The sequence below is a fragment of the Euprymna scolopes genome, chromosome 2, assembly GCF_053919585.1.
Source record: "Euprymna scolopes isolate OS-2025 chromosome 2, ASM5391958v1, whole genome shotgun sequence".
NCBI lineage: Eukaryota > Metazoa > Mollusca > Cephalopoda > Sepiida > Sepiolidae > Euprymna > Euprymna scolopes.
In genome coordinates, this window is record NC_136483.1 from 146,141,515 (window position 1) to 146,155,340 (window position 13,826).

General features: G+C 32.2%; 1 protein-coding gene and 1 pseudogene across 5 annotated transcripts in view; both read left to right on the forward strand.

Annotated features, from left to right (window-relative positions):
- The window catches only part of LOC145297068 (protein FAM110B-like), a 202,555-nt gene that overhangs the window by 72,066 nt on the left and 116,663 nt on the right, over positions 1 to 13,826 (forward strand). For all 5 annotated transcript variants that reach the window (XM_080143312.1, XM_080143318.1, XM_080143316.1 and 2 more), the window contains exon 2: positions 3,587 to 5,261. In XM_080143312.1, the coding sequence (XP_079999438.1) occupies positions 5,159 to 5,261 (103 nt within the window). In that variant the 5' untranslated portion in view covers positions 3,587 to 5,158. The remainder of the gene's footprint in view (positions 1 to 3,586; positions 5,262 to 13,826) is intronic.
- Positions 10,190 to 10,308, forward strand: LOC145241989 (5S ribosomal RNA; annotated as a pseudogene).

A 13,826-nucleotide genomic window follows, 5' to 3' on the forward strand; every position in this document is an offset into this window, starting at 1 on the left:
AACCAAATTGAAGAGTTATTTATGCCATTTTTTTTCTTATTATTTTTGCTTTTTGTTTTTCCAATTTCTTCTTCAAAAAAGATTTACGTTTGTTCACTGTTTTTTGGGGTTTTCCAGTTTTTTTTAAGAAGTTTAACATGTTATTTTTTATTTTTTTTTTTTTGAATACTTGCAGAATCATTCACAAGGGACATTTACGAAGGAACGCCGGTTTCGGTTTTCTGTACTTCGTAGTTGCTTAAAAAACTTGGAATGGAATTTTACCATGTCTTTCTATTTTATGCTTTCTATTGAGTGAAACGCACCATGAAATTAACCGATAGCGACATTCCAACAAACATTAATTCTTATCCCACGCTTACTTTTATATTGCTTAATTACCATTTTTTCTCCAGCATTTTTATACTAAAAAAAAAATGATTCTTTCCATTTCTTTTTTTTATAAACTAAACATATAAAACATTTCCATTTTATTTCGTTTTGTAGTTGCTTAAAAAAACTGAAATGGAATTTTAACGTTCTTTTTCATTCTATGCTTTCTACTGGGTGAAACAAACCATGGACTTAACCGAATTGAAGAGTTATTTATGCCATTTTTTTTTTCTTCTTATTTTTGCTTTTTATTTTTCCAATTTCTTTTTCAAACAAGATTTACGTTTGTTCGCTGTTTTTTTTTTTTGTTTTGGTTTTTCCAATTTTTTTTTTAAGAAGTTTAACATGTTTTTTTTTTTTTAATACTTAAACAGGGTTATTACTTCGCTTATTCTTTACTTTACCCCCCCCCCTACACACACACACACACACACACACCTCCAAACACCCGGGCAACGCCGGGTACCCCCGCTAGTATTTCAGTATAAGGGAGATAATTTAACATGCAGTACCTTTTTAAATGCCCAAACCAAATGATTATTATTATATTGTTTTTAGTTTTATACTGTAAAATAACCGGATCTATTTTTGTCTTTGAATTTTTGAGAGGATTAATAATTTGGATTATTTGGTCTACTGTTTTTATCTTGGGTGTTATTTTTACAACATTTCAGTCGATGTAACCTCCAACCTTTTTCAGGTCTAACTCTTGTCTAACTCTGGAATCTGCACAGATTTTTGAACAAGTCCTTTTCTTTCATCTACAAGGGTAGTATGCTCTCATTCCGTAAGCTATAGCTAGGTAGGAGTCCTAAGTAATTTGCAATTCTATTTTGAAAATCACCCACACTGAGGATTGAACCTTCAACCCCCAGAACTTTCCACTGAATTTGATTCGATACGATGCACCTGAATAAGGCTGGATGTTAAATCGCTCAAAACATTGTGAAAATAATACTCAAAATGAGAATAGTAGTCCAAATAATCAAACTGGAGCTATTGATTAAAAGAAAATATTTGACCTGATAGTTTTTTACCTCTTCCCTTGTTATGCGATCTCTTTCTAACACTTCAGTTCGCATTGTTAGGTTGGACCTGCCAGCAGTGGCATACAGGCAACATTCAATGTACATAATATTAACAAAAGACAACCTGATAGTTGGATGGGTTAAATTTCATCCTCTACAGATATCTGATGTCTGAATATCACAGATGTACTGACACATTTTCATTCTATCTTTTCCAACCAAGTAGTCGTTTCAAATGAATATATCTAATTAAGTGTGCAAGTAATGTATAATGCTTCATGGAGCTGAACCACAGCCAACGTAAATAGAAGGCTGTTTTACTTTAAGTCATGTGACCAGCTAACGTCAGAGAATTAAGTACAAACGGCTAAGAAAACTGACTAATATGAAGGATGGTTATTTTCTGCTTCATTTCTTAAAGAAATTGCCGAAGGATTTATAAAACTGATCCAAAAGTGACTGTGTTTTATTTTCTGAAATGTGTAATTTCGTAATTTTACAGACATCATTCTTGTTTTCGTTTTTTATATTGTTCTTTTTTATGTTTTTCATTCAGTTTCAATACAAATCAAATCAAGTTCCTGTTTCCCTTAAATGCAATTTTTTAACTAAATAATGAACAAATTTTCGTCTTTAAAATCCATGAAACAATGAAATGTCTATTTACTTTTTACATAGAAACAACATAACTTTTTCCGTTACGTTTTTTTTTACATTTTTAATTAATATTGAATGAGTTCAGTTTTCGTATAAATCGTGTTTTCTTATTTTTCTCATTTTCAATACATTTTTAAAAGGTTTTTTTAAATTCTTTTTGCAAAAAGCTCCTAATTATCAACAGTCTGACTGTTCTATACATCTTGCTTGCTTGTACCTCAGGCATGACATCACTTTTCTGTGACCAGGCCTGCTTTATGGTCGCCGTGGCTAAATGCCCTCTGCTTTTCACAGTTCCAGGTCACTTCTAGTCAAGGTGTACTACTTATTAGCCTCCTTCTGATATTCTAGAGGATTATTGTACAGGGAGTAGATGGAGCTCCTTATCCACAGTGAAATCAATTGATCTAAAAGGAAACTGGTGAAAAACCAAACACAAAGAGTTTGTTAACCCTCTAAAGCAATCTTCTACTGATAGTGTCCCAAAGCAAAGCATTCACTTCCAACCTGTCATAAGCTAGCATGGAAGTAGTAAGACTTAGAAAACTGTCACAAGAATGCTCATGTCAGTGCGCAATCTGGTCTGATCGAAAATAGTGAAGCATAAAAAAAACACCCAATTTCCCATTTTTAATCAAAAGATATCAAGATTTGAACGACAAAGAAAAATATATTTTTAAAGAGAATGTTGTAGTTTACTTGAAGCATTGTGTGTAGTGGATAAATAAAATTAAGCCACGATGCGATATAAATTTATGAATACTGAGTTAATTGAAATAATGAGTGAGAAATGAAATAAAGGACACACAGAGAAAATATATAATTGTTCTTGTCCAGAATTGGCCCTATATTAAAAAAACGAATATAAAAAAAAAAAAATATAACGTACATACCCGTGATGAAACGAAGATATATTCCAAAAATCACATAAATTGATAAAGTAATTTTATTTTTATGAAGAAAATCATTTTTAAGCGATTAATGGAAATTACAATACAGAACAAAGTATGCATTACAACATAAATCTACTAACTGTATTATTGCTGAGTTATACCCTTTTGTTTTTTGTTTTTTTGTTTTTGTTTTTTTTTTTTTTCAACATAGCAGGCGAGACGGTCACACCTCGGATACTTATGAAATTTGATTTTCTTATTTAAAAAATAAAATTACTTGATCAGTTTACATGATTTAAAACAAAAAACAAAACAAAGAAAATTTTTATGATGTATGTAACCGTTAAGAAACGAAGAGTAATATTCCTAAAATCACGTAAATTGATCAAGTACTTTTACTTTTATAAAGAAAATCATTTATAATCGATATTAAATGATTAATATGAAATCGTAGGCATTACAAGGCTGATCGCACAAGTTTAAATGATTATCCCTTATGTATCTATTATCTTTCTAGAAGTAGTTTCGACTAGAAAAATATTGGGGAAAGCAATGCCAATATTAGAATCTTAGGATTCATACGATATGATGACGATCATTATATTATGTAACTATTTTCTTTCTTTTCTTTTGCAGATTTCCTTGATCGCACAAACACGCACAAATCCTGCAAGGAATAAAGAGCCAACGGAAAAACAGGCTTGGAATTTCCTAGTGTTGATCGAAAAAATGGACCGGAATTATTTCATTCCATTTTATAAAACCTTTCATCACTGAACATTTTCCAATTTGCTACAACCCGTCATCATTAACCGGGGCTTTTAGTTGTTAGTTTACTTTTCTTTTTTTTTTACTTTGTAAAATAAATAAAATAATATAATAAAATGACAGTAGATTGAATTAAAAACCTAAAACTAATTTTTAAAAAATATTTATAAACTCCAAACTTTTAGATCATAAAGTAAAATTATTATTTTTTTAATCTAAAGTAAATGTTTTTTTAGAGTTTCTTAAAAGAGCGAACAGTCAGCTTATCTTGTAAGTAATTATCTTCATATTGTCAATATTTTAACCACATACATGTGCAAAGAAAATAATTACCTGCTGAGCACACAAAAAACTTTATGCATAGTAAAAGAAATAGATAAAAAGAAGATAAAAGAACTCTTTCTAAAAAAACATTAAGATAATTAAAGGAATACTCAAGATATAGCAAGAGACGGGCAGAAAATCTGCATTAATAAACATTTTAACAGACTCTATTTTGTTTTTCTTTATTGTACATATGGAAAAAATTGCTATTAAATTCCTAATGAATAAATTTCGTTTTAAATAAAATAAACAAGCCTTTAAAGGTAAAATTCTCATAATTTTCCCAGTGAAAAATATAGACATCCGGTTTTCATATAAATAATTTTAATTGAAACTAAATTTTGGAAACTAAATTTCATAAAATTGCCTTACATTCCATAATTTATTTCTAACAACTAAAAAACAAAATCTTTAATTTGTTTGTATATATTAACCAAAACAACTTATTAATACGTCATCAGTATTATATGTATAAAGATTTTTAAAACGATATAAGAATATATTTGTTCCCTAATTTTCATTTGGAAATTCATTTTTGTTTTCTGTGAAAGCACTAAATTATTTTTCATTAAAAAAAAATAATAATTTAAATATTCAAAAATAAAAAGCAAAATAGAAACAAAAAAGATCATTATTATTATATTAATAATAATTATAAAAAAATAACTGACATTTAAATTTGAATGTCTAAAAATATAAAACCTTTTATCTTCATGCCACACCTCCACGACATTTAATGATCAAGTTCAGTTCTTTTTAAACTGCTTCTGTCATAAATACTGAGTCTTTATTTTTAATGAGAACAGTTCATACATTTTGTTTTTCTCACTTTTTAAAATTATCAACGATTACTAAATTTACAGTAACGTTTCCCTTTTTCCTCTGTAATCTACGATTTCTTTCCGTTCCTTTATTATTCAAGGGATTCATATCTTGGGTATTAAATTCCTTTGACTTTTAAGTTATTTCAACTGATTTCCCAGAATTCCGCTTGGAGATCACATGACAAACACAAAATTATGCAAACATTTTGTACTCAACTTTTTTTGGCCATCATGGATTCAATCATATGAGAAAAACAAGTGAATTTCGTTAGAGCAAATTGAACTCCTCCAAATGGCTCTACAAGTAACATCGTGCACCCTAACGAAATCTCCAAGTCAACTGCTGGAGAAAGGACCCAACTATTTCAAATTTCGAACTAATTCAAACATTTTCGGTAAGTCTTTTTATTTTATTTATTTTCTTAAAACTCTGTCTCTCTTTCAGCCGTAAGAGGCAGTTATTAAAAATTCAACCATTATTACTATTTACTTGCCTCCCCATGAGAGCGGAGTTAAACATCAGGTTGCTTTGTTTTGTTTTTTTTAAGATGGGGGAATAACCAGGTCTCAAAAAAGGGGTACTCTGGATTACCAGCTAATTAGCATCATTAACCCTAGCTGGGTTGAACAGGTTTTCCCCAAAGGAGGGAGTATCTAAGGAATATCAAATTCACAAGCCATTCCCAGTCGTACATATATTCCGGTTTGGAAAGATGACGTTATGTTTTTGCAGTTCTTGCAAGGAGGTGTAGACGTCCTCTTATATATAGCACCTGGTATTCTCAAATGTTCACCCATTTGGTACTGACCAGGTTCAGTGTTGCTTAACTATAATAAGTTAATGAAAACCAATGTGTCAATATGATCATGCCATATATATATATGGATGGCGGAAGTGAGGAAGCATGGCTTTGGAAATCTTTTTACCCGAATACAATGTTCAGCATGTTAAAAATATGCCTTTTGTTGTAAAAATCTAATGGAAAAACATCTGAAGAAGTTGGTGGGGACAGGATATTTTTATGGACACATAAATCGTAAAATTGCCTTCCCACTAATTAAACATGGAAAAAAATCCAGGAAATAAACGAAGGTTATAAAAAAAGAAAACGTGAGTTTCAACAAAATTTTGCACCATATATATATATATATATATATATATATATATATATATATGCTTAACTTCAATGATCTGGTGAGAACTAGTGTGTCAACATGATTCTGCCGTATTATATGTAATATAGAAATTTCCAGGTTGGTATCTGGGGGTGCATTAATTCACTGGGGGAGATGCATCTAGGAGAAAGAAATTCTGATGTAAAAACCTGCTATCTACTGTATACTCTGTCCTGTGGCAGTCATCTGCACCAACAAAGGTTAGCAGTAATACCAAAAAATGTGGTTGATTCTACACAAAGCCTTCACCACTATAAATAAATCATCTGTGTGGATTTCCAAGCAACTTAGTTGTCGTAGCGGAAGCTCATATGTTGAAATCGACAGGAGAGTCCATCATATATTCTAGATTGAGACACATATGAAAATTGCTTCTGTCTAGTAGGATTTCTCCTTCACTAAACTAAGAACAGAAGAGATACCATACTTTGCATGTCAACAATTACCAACAAATTGGGAATGTTTATAAAGTCTATTTCTTGCATATTTTCATTGCTAATTTTCTAACACCTACATCCACTCTATATACTATCACCATTATAGAAGGTATGTATCTCCCTCTTATCACAAGAAAATGTAGCACAAGGCTGGAAGTGGTGATGGCAGCTCAGCACACAAGAGGTAGCACACCCTGGCCTTGCAAAAAAAATAATAACGATGTTTGAGCAACCCCATTGGCATTCTCTAGTAGGAGCACTTCAGGCAATTGGCTATAAACCAAGCCCTTCACAAAGAGAGAAGATAATGCTTAGGAGGGTGAACCTCCTAGGAGTACCCAGGACGGTACTTCAGATTGACAGAGCTGTAAGAAACTACAACCACCCACCTTCTCTCAAACTGATTGTCAAGGACGTATCCTTGACTGGTACTTCTGTTGAGACATAGAATACTATTGTAGAGTTAACGACAAAATCCAATTCTACATTTTCTACTGACTTTTATTGGTTATTTTTTATTTTATTTAATTTTATTTTTATTTATTTGTTTCCAATCCAAACAAGGCATATTGCCACTTGGAACGTAAGGGTTAGGGTTTAGGATCATGTCTAACAACAGGCAGGAGTTGAGCAGCGAGATGTCTGTTCATATTAGATTTAAACTTCTGCATGTTATTACAGTTAGGGAAGCAAGAAACTGGGAGGGAATTCCAAAGTTTATCAGTCTGAAGACCAGCATTTAAGGATCTCAACAGTGAAGAGGTGGGATTTTGCTGCTTTCGACTTAGTCAGGAGTATGTACGTCAAGGGGGCACAAGTGCCATGAGTTCATCAAAGCATATGCCATTAAAGTACTTGTAAAACAGGCAGAGGGATGTGATGAAAAAAGGTTGCAGCTTGGTCGACAGTGCAGGATCTATTAGATTTGAAACTCCTTTTTTTAGATTTTGTCTAAGAGTGAGAGATTAGTGTTAAATGTACCAGCTCAGATGTGGCAGCCATACTCCATGCATGGATGAATTGTTGCTTTCGAAAGATACCTAATACTCTCTTGTGAAGTAGTTATATACATAATTATAATTTTCTTTTGCACTTCTATGTTCTCAGTCATAGAATGATTGATATGCTGTTCGGCTAAAGCAATTTTGTGCAAGATAGCATTACCGGCCAGCACTTTTGCGCTTTTTACGAGCAGACTTCGAGCGTCATGTTTACAAGACATCATCTCTCTTGCTCGCCTTGACTCTCCGGCCATCATCATATGTTAACCAATTTGATCTAGGTTCATTATTTTCATACACATAATATACTTTAGTTCTGGGATTGAGTAATATTAAAAAAAAAAACCCAAAAAACTTCAGATTCAATTGTTCAATTGGCTGTAATTTATAATTAGCTGAACAAGTAGTGTATCCATCCTTTAGCTATCTATGTATTAAAAAAAATTTTTGGTCCCCCTGACAAAAGGAGGGTGGACCTGTAAATTCACCCTTGTCCATCCGTTCACATTTTTCTCAATAGCTACGCCTTGGAATTTTTTTAAATTTTGCACAAACATTAAACATGATATGAGTAAAAAAGTAACAGAACAGATTTTCTGGGGAAAACTCCAGTACCCCCTAGGGGTGCCTTTCAGGTTAAAATGGCTAAAATTGACACTTTTGTGCTTATTAAAAAAAATTGATGCCTTGAATTTTTGTGAAACTTTCTAAAAAGTTGTAACAAACTGATTTCTATATAATTTTGTTTGTCTATACTTCACGATAACTCTTGGGTGTGCCCCAGGGGCTCTTTTAGGCTAATAAAAAAAACTCCCGTTTTGGGACTATTTTACCATATTTGTCTAAAATTTTCTGTGTATGTCTATTTAGCAGTTTTGATTGGTGCTGAACTCAAATTTAAATATGTTAAGGCCTTAGGGACTTTTGGGGCTAAATGGGGGGGGGAGCAAATGCTGAACTTAGTCATTTTTTTATGACTCGTTCACTGTGTGGGACCATGCATGCTTCACTTGTTTTTCATGGAAATCTCTCCAGACAAGTTGTGAAGCCACTTGATGTAAGGAGCTAACAAGGATGAAAGATGATTATGGCAAAGACATGAGATGCCTATTGGTTTTAGTCTTGAAAAGATTAAAGCTATAGTTAAGAGGAAAACAATCAGCAGGAAGAGAGTTCCATAAGTGTGTAGTTCTTGGAAACTAAGCTATTGGAATAACAAGCTGTTTTACAATGAGATATCCAAACAACAAATTGATGGAGACCACCAGACCAACGAGTCAAACAAGCTGGAACAAAGGAAGCAGGGAATAGATCTGACAATTCAGAAGAACACATGCCATCATAATATTTGTAGAAAAAACTGAGACTAGCAACATCACGTCTGTAACAGAGAGGTTGCAGTGAAGAAGAAAGTGTGGGGCCAATCAAATTATGAATACATTTCTACAATTTATCAAGAACCTTCAAATGGGACACAGATTTAGCAGTTGCTACTCACAGCTATGCACACACTAACAAGAACAAGGTAAACCAACACACATACACAATGCCACGCTGCCAAATACTCGCATACGTATATTACTTACATATGCATATTATATATACAATGAACATTTTGACTTGTGACTTTTTTTTTACCAAACATTTTTATGACTGAAAACTTTTATATACTTATAAAATTTTAGATTTAAAAATGTTTTGTTAATATGAATTCTATTCGTTGTCTTAATTTTTGCATTTACAAAGCTTCTGTCTATCTTTTAGTTAGCACTTGCTAACTGGTGACCCTTTTATTTTTTAATGTTTCATTTATTTCCATTATATATATATATGCACGCCCATATATATCCTTCATTTTCTCCCTTTACTTATAACATAATTTTTATCCCCAATTTATATTAAACTAGCTGTGCATAACTGGCATTACCAGGTAAAAAACATATTGCTGAGCGGAAGGTTTAGTCACATACTATTTAAGATGCACCAAATATTCTAAGTTGCTAGGATTTTCCTGAAAGTTGACCATATTTTGGATTTTTGGAAGCATAAAACATAGTCATCTTCATCTATGAAATTCAAACGGGGAAATAAAATCTTATAGCTTAAAAGAAAATAACTCGTAGGTCAAACGAAAACTTCTGTTTTTAAATGCAGCTGATGTTGGTTATAATAATTAAAAATAAACGTAAATTAAAAACAAATAAATCAACTTTATATAATATTTCTGAATAGAATACTTTAAACAATTCTATTACTAATTTCCATTAAAGATTTAGAACTAATTATTAAAACAGATTTTCTTTAATGTAATATGCAAATGAGATAACCTATTGAATGTTGATTCTTTTTGAATAAATAGTATATATAGAAATCCTACAAGAATACCCCGTTTTCAGTATTAAAATCTATTCGTGAAATAGAGTATTTTTTGTATACATAAACCAAATTGTGAAAAAACAAACAGATAGAAATATGACTTTATAATAATAGACACTGTTGCGAGTTGCATTTCAGTGAAAAGAGAAAAGGAACTGGAACAAAGATTTGAAGGAGGACACAAACACGCGTGTGACGAGTATAAAGAGAAGTATTTTTTTTTTTAGGACAGGAAGAGGAAGCAGGGAGTAAAAAGGGATTATGGGATTACAACGTAAAAGGGAGGTAATCATAAAAGGGTCCATGATAAGAGTTGTTGTACTTACTGTCAACAGATACGGCATAATCACGTGGACACACTGGTTCCCATCAGATCATCGAAGTTAAGCAACGTTGAGCTTGGTTATTACTAAAATGGGTGACCAATTTGGGAATTCCAGGCGCTGTATGTAGGAAAACGTTGACACCTCCCTGCAAGAGTTGCAGAAACCTAACGTTGTCATCTCCCTTAATGGGGATATATATGTGACTGGGGACCGCATGTGAATTTCATACTCCCATAAAACTTCCTCCTTTGGAGGAAGTCATTTAAACTCAAATAGGGTTAGTGCCAACCGACCAACCGACCAACACATTGTAATAGATATTGATGTGATTCTTAGCAATATCCAAAAAGGCTGTTGTCAAAAATGACCCTGCCAATGCCATAGACTACACCACAATAGCAAGGGTGAAAGGCATCCAAGTTTCAGGGAGAGCTTTTTTTTTTTTTTTTTTTTTACATAGGCATCACCACATTATCAAGGCCAAGAGGCCACTCAAGGATAAGGGTTAAAGAGTGTACAGTAGAAATTGGACAATATAGTAATCATTAGTAATGAAAATTTGGTAAATTTGATAACTTATATGGAACGGCTCATCAAGAACTTATTTACATTAGACTTGAACACAACCATATTGTAGTCAGCCGGAAAGCAGGAAAACGGAAGACAATTCCACAGGCGTGCAGTTCTAAGAAAGAAGCTTTGTTCATGGAATCTACGTTTAGGTTTAGGCACAGATAAAGAGTGGGGGGAATTATTGATAGTGTTTACAGCTAGACGAGTGTTTCTTGTGAAAGAGCTTCAAAGATCTGAGCATCGACACTGAACATATGAAGATCTAAAGAATGTTTGAGGCTTTTTTTTTCTCTCTTAAAATTTTGAAATTTTTGACAAATAAATTCATTGCTGTTTCAGTTGTCTCCCTTCAAAGTTTTTGAAAAACTACATCGTCACAAGAAATTGCATTCTAAAGTCAATTAAAAAATGTAAAAAATTAAACATTCAGTGTAGTAGCAAGTCCTGGGAACATCAACCGGAAAGAACAGTTGGAAATGACTTATACCATACATTACGACCATGTAATCCCTACAGTCACCTACCTTGAAAATGCTGCTGTAAAACCTGACATAGTTATATGGAATAAGTTGGAAAGAGTGGCAACCTTGGTTGAAGGACTGTCCCTAATGATGGAAGTCTGAACAGATCTGAGAGAGAGAAACAGACCAAATATCAAGGTCTCATGTATGAGATGAAAAGAAACTGGAATCTTAGACAGATATCAATCATACCAGTTATTATAGGTGCTATAGGGCTTATGAAGAAGAACCTGAAGTCCTACCTAACTAATATTTCTAGTGAACCAAGTGCAAAAGAGATCAATTGCACTTAAGGGAACAGCGAGGATACTAAAAAGAGCTCTCGGTTAGTTTCAATAAAAAGCAGGCCAATGTTGGCAGCTGGTTTGGCTGCCCCATACCCAGCATTACAATCTTCAAAGAAAGAAAATGAAAAAAAAAGTCAATATTTCAATTTGTTGTAGTAAGCTATAAAGTAATATATGTATATCTGTATTAATTCACACTTTAGATTAGTTTGATATTCCATCGATACTCTCGGTTTCACAGTAACATTGGAAACTCAACCCACAAGGTTACAGATAACAAAAATAATCTGTTCTTCAGTCAATGTTTTGGTTCCCCTTAGACTGTTTTGGCTGTTATTTTGGACAATTTTTTGTATTTATTTTTATAGAACTCCTTTAAAGGGGAGATAAATCAAAACGACTCTATCCGAAAATGTCAAAGTTTTGCATAATTTTAAGGTAAAAACAAAACAAACACACTGGAGTAATACAAAAACACAAAATAAAACATTATCTGAACATTTATTGAATTAAAATAAAATAAAGAAAATTCTGAAAGTATCTTTATTTATTATGAAAGTTAAAATTTTGTAAAAAATGTTTAAAAAAAAAAAAGAAAAAGTCCTACACATTCCAATAATGACAAATGTTAAAACTATTTTGCTATGACAACTTTCACTAATTTCAGAATTTTCTTAATTTTATTTTAATTCAATAAATTTTCAGAGAATTAATGTTTTATTTTGTGTAATTGTATTACTTTTGTGTATTTATTTTGTTTTTGCCTAAAAGTTCTGCAAAACTTTGACATTTTCAGATAGGGTCTTCTTGAATTGAATTTAAAGAAGTTCTTAAAAAATTAAAACAAAAAAAAATATCCAAAATAACAGTAATGCCTAAGAGCCACTGTTTTTACCATACTGAATAGAGAATCTGCTAGTGTGTTACACTAGCAAAAATGTCGGTTGATGAAACTGAGTTTCTAACATTTCTGTTAACCTGGAGGTATTGCTGGAAGATTAAATTAATGGCTAGTATCAACTGAAATAAAAATATATGCACAAGTAATATATAGGCACTGATAAAAACCCCTTCATAAAATAGATGTCTCTTTTGAACATTCTGTATATCTTGAAGATATACATGATTGTGATAGGCTGAAACAATTGTATGTAAATATAAATTGTCTTTTTAATGAATTTATGAAAATTTGCTCCCTATGTTTGTTGATATTTGTGCTCTAGTTCTACATTATTGAGCTATTACAAACGCCTTTTTGTTGTATATATATATAATCTATATAGCTACACTTTTTGATCATTAAAAACTGTAAAAGCCTGCTGACTTACAGTGAGTCGAGTGTTTCTAGAGTAAATGAAATATTGTGGCGACTAATCCCTATTAATCCGTAACTCTGCATCGACGAGATACCATAATACTTAGCACCTTATTACGACCAATAACTGTACAAAATTTCGTCCAGATTGACCCAGTAGTTTCCAAGAGAAAGTAGAACGGACAGACACACAGATTAAGAGAAATAGATATAAATTACAGGTGACTGGGACCGCTTGTGAATTTTGTATTCCCAGGACCTTTCTTCCTTTGACGGAAGTCAGTTCAACCCACCTAGAGTGAGTGTCACTATTTTTATTATATATATAATAAAATTAGTAACACTCACTCTAGGTGGGTTGAACCGACTATATATATATATATATATATATATATATAGGAAATGTTAATAAACCCAAACAATTCTTTAATTACCTTGATAAGAATTATCTATTTATACTTTGAACACTCTGCCCCGGTGTTTATTCCCTTTAATAGATTTTTATTATATAATTTAGTTTCTAAGAGTTTTCTTGTACTTCTCAGGTATTCTTTTCCAATCTTTTTTTTTCATTTCTGCAGACTTGATGGTATCTGCTTCCACAACTCGCAGATATTTGTAGGCATCATTTGTGAGGAACACCCTCACCTCCTCTTTTCTTGGCAGTTTTGTGACCTTCACTGTCTCCAGTTTTCTCCTTTTCATTTCTAGTAGTGTACACTTTTTCATTCTGAATTACATTTGAATGTCCTGACTGAAGATTTTGGTCACGTTTATCAGCTTTTTTTTGCTTTTTTTTTTTTACATAGGCATAACCACTTATCAAGGCTCAGAGACCACTCGAGGATAAGAATTAAGTGTACAGTAGTCAATTGGACAATATAGTAATTGTTAGTAATGGAAATTCTGTAAATTTGTTAACTTATTATTTGTTAACTTTTCTAGTTC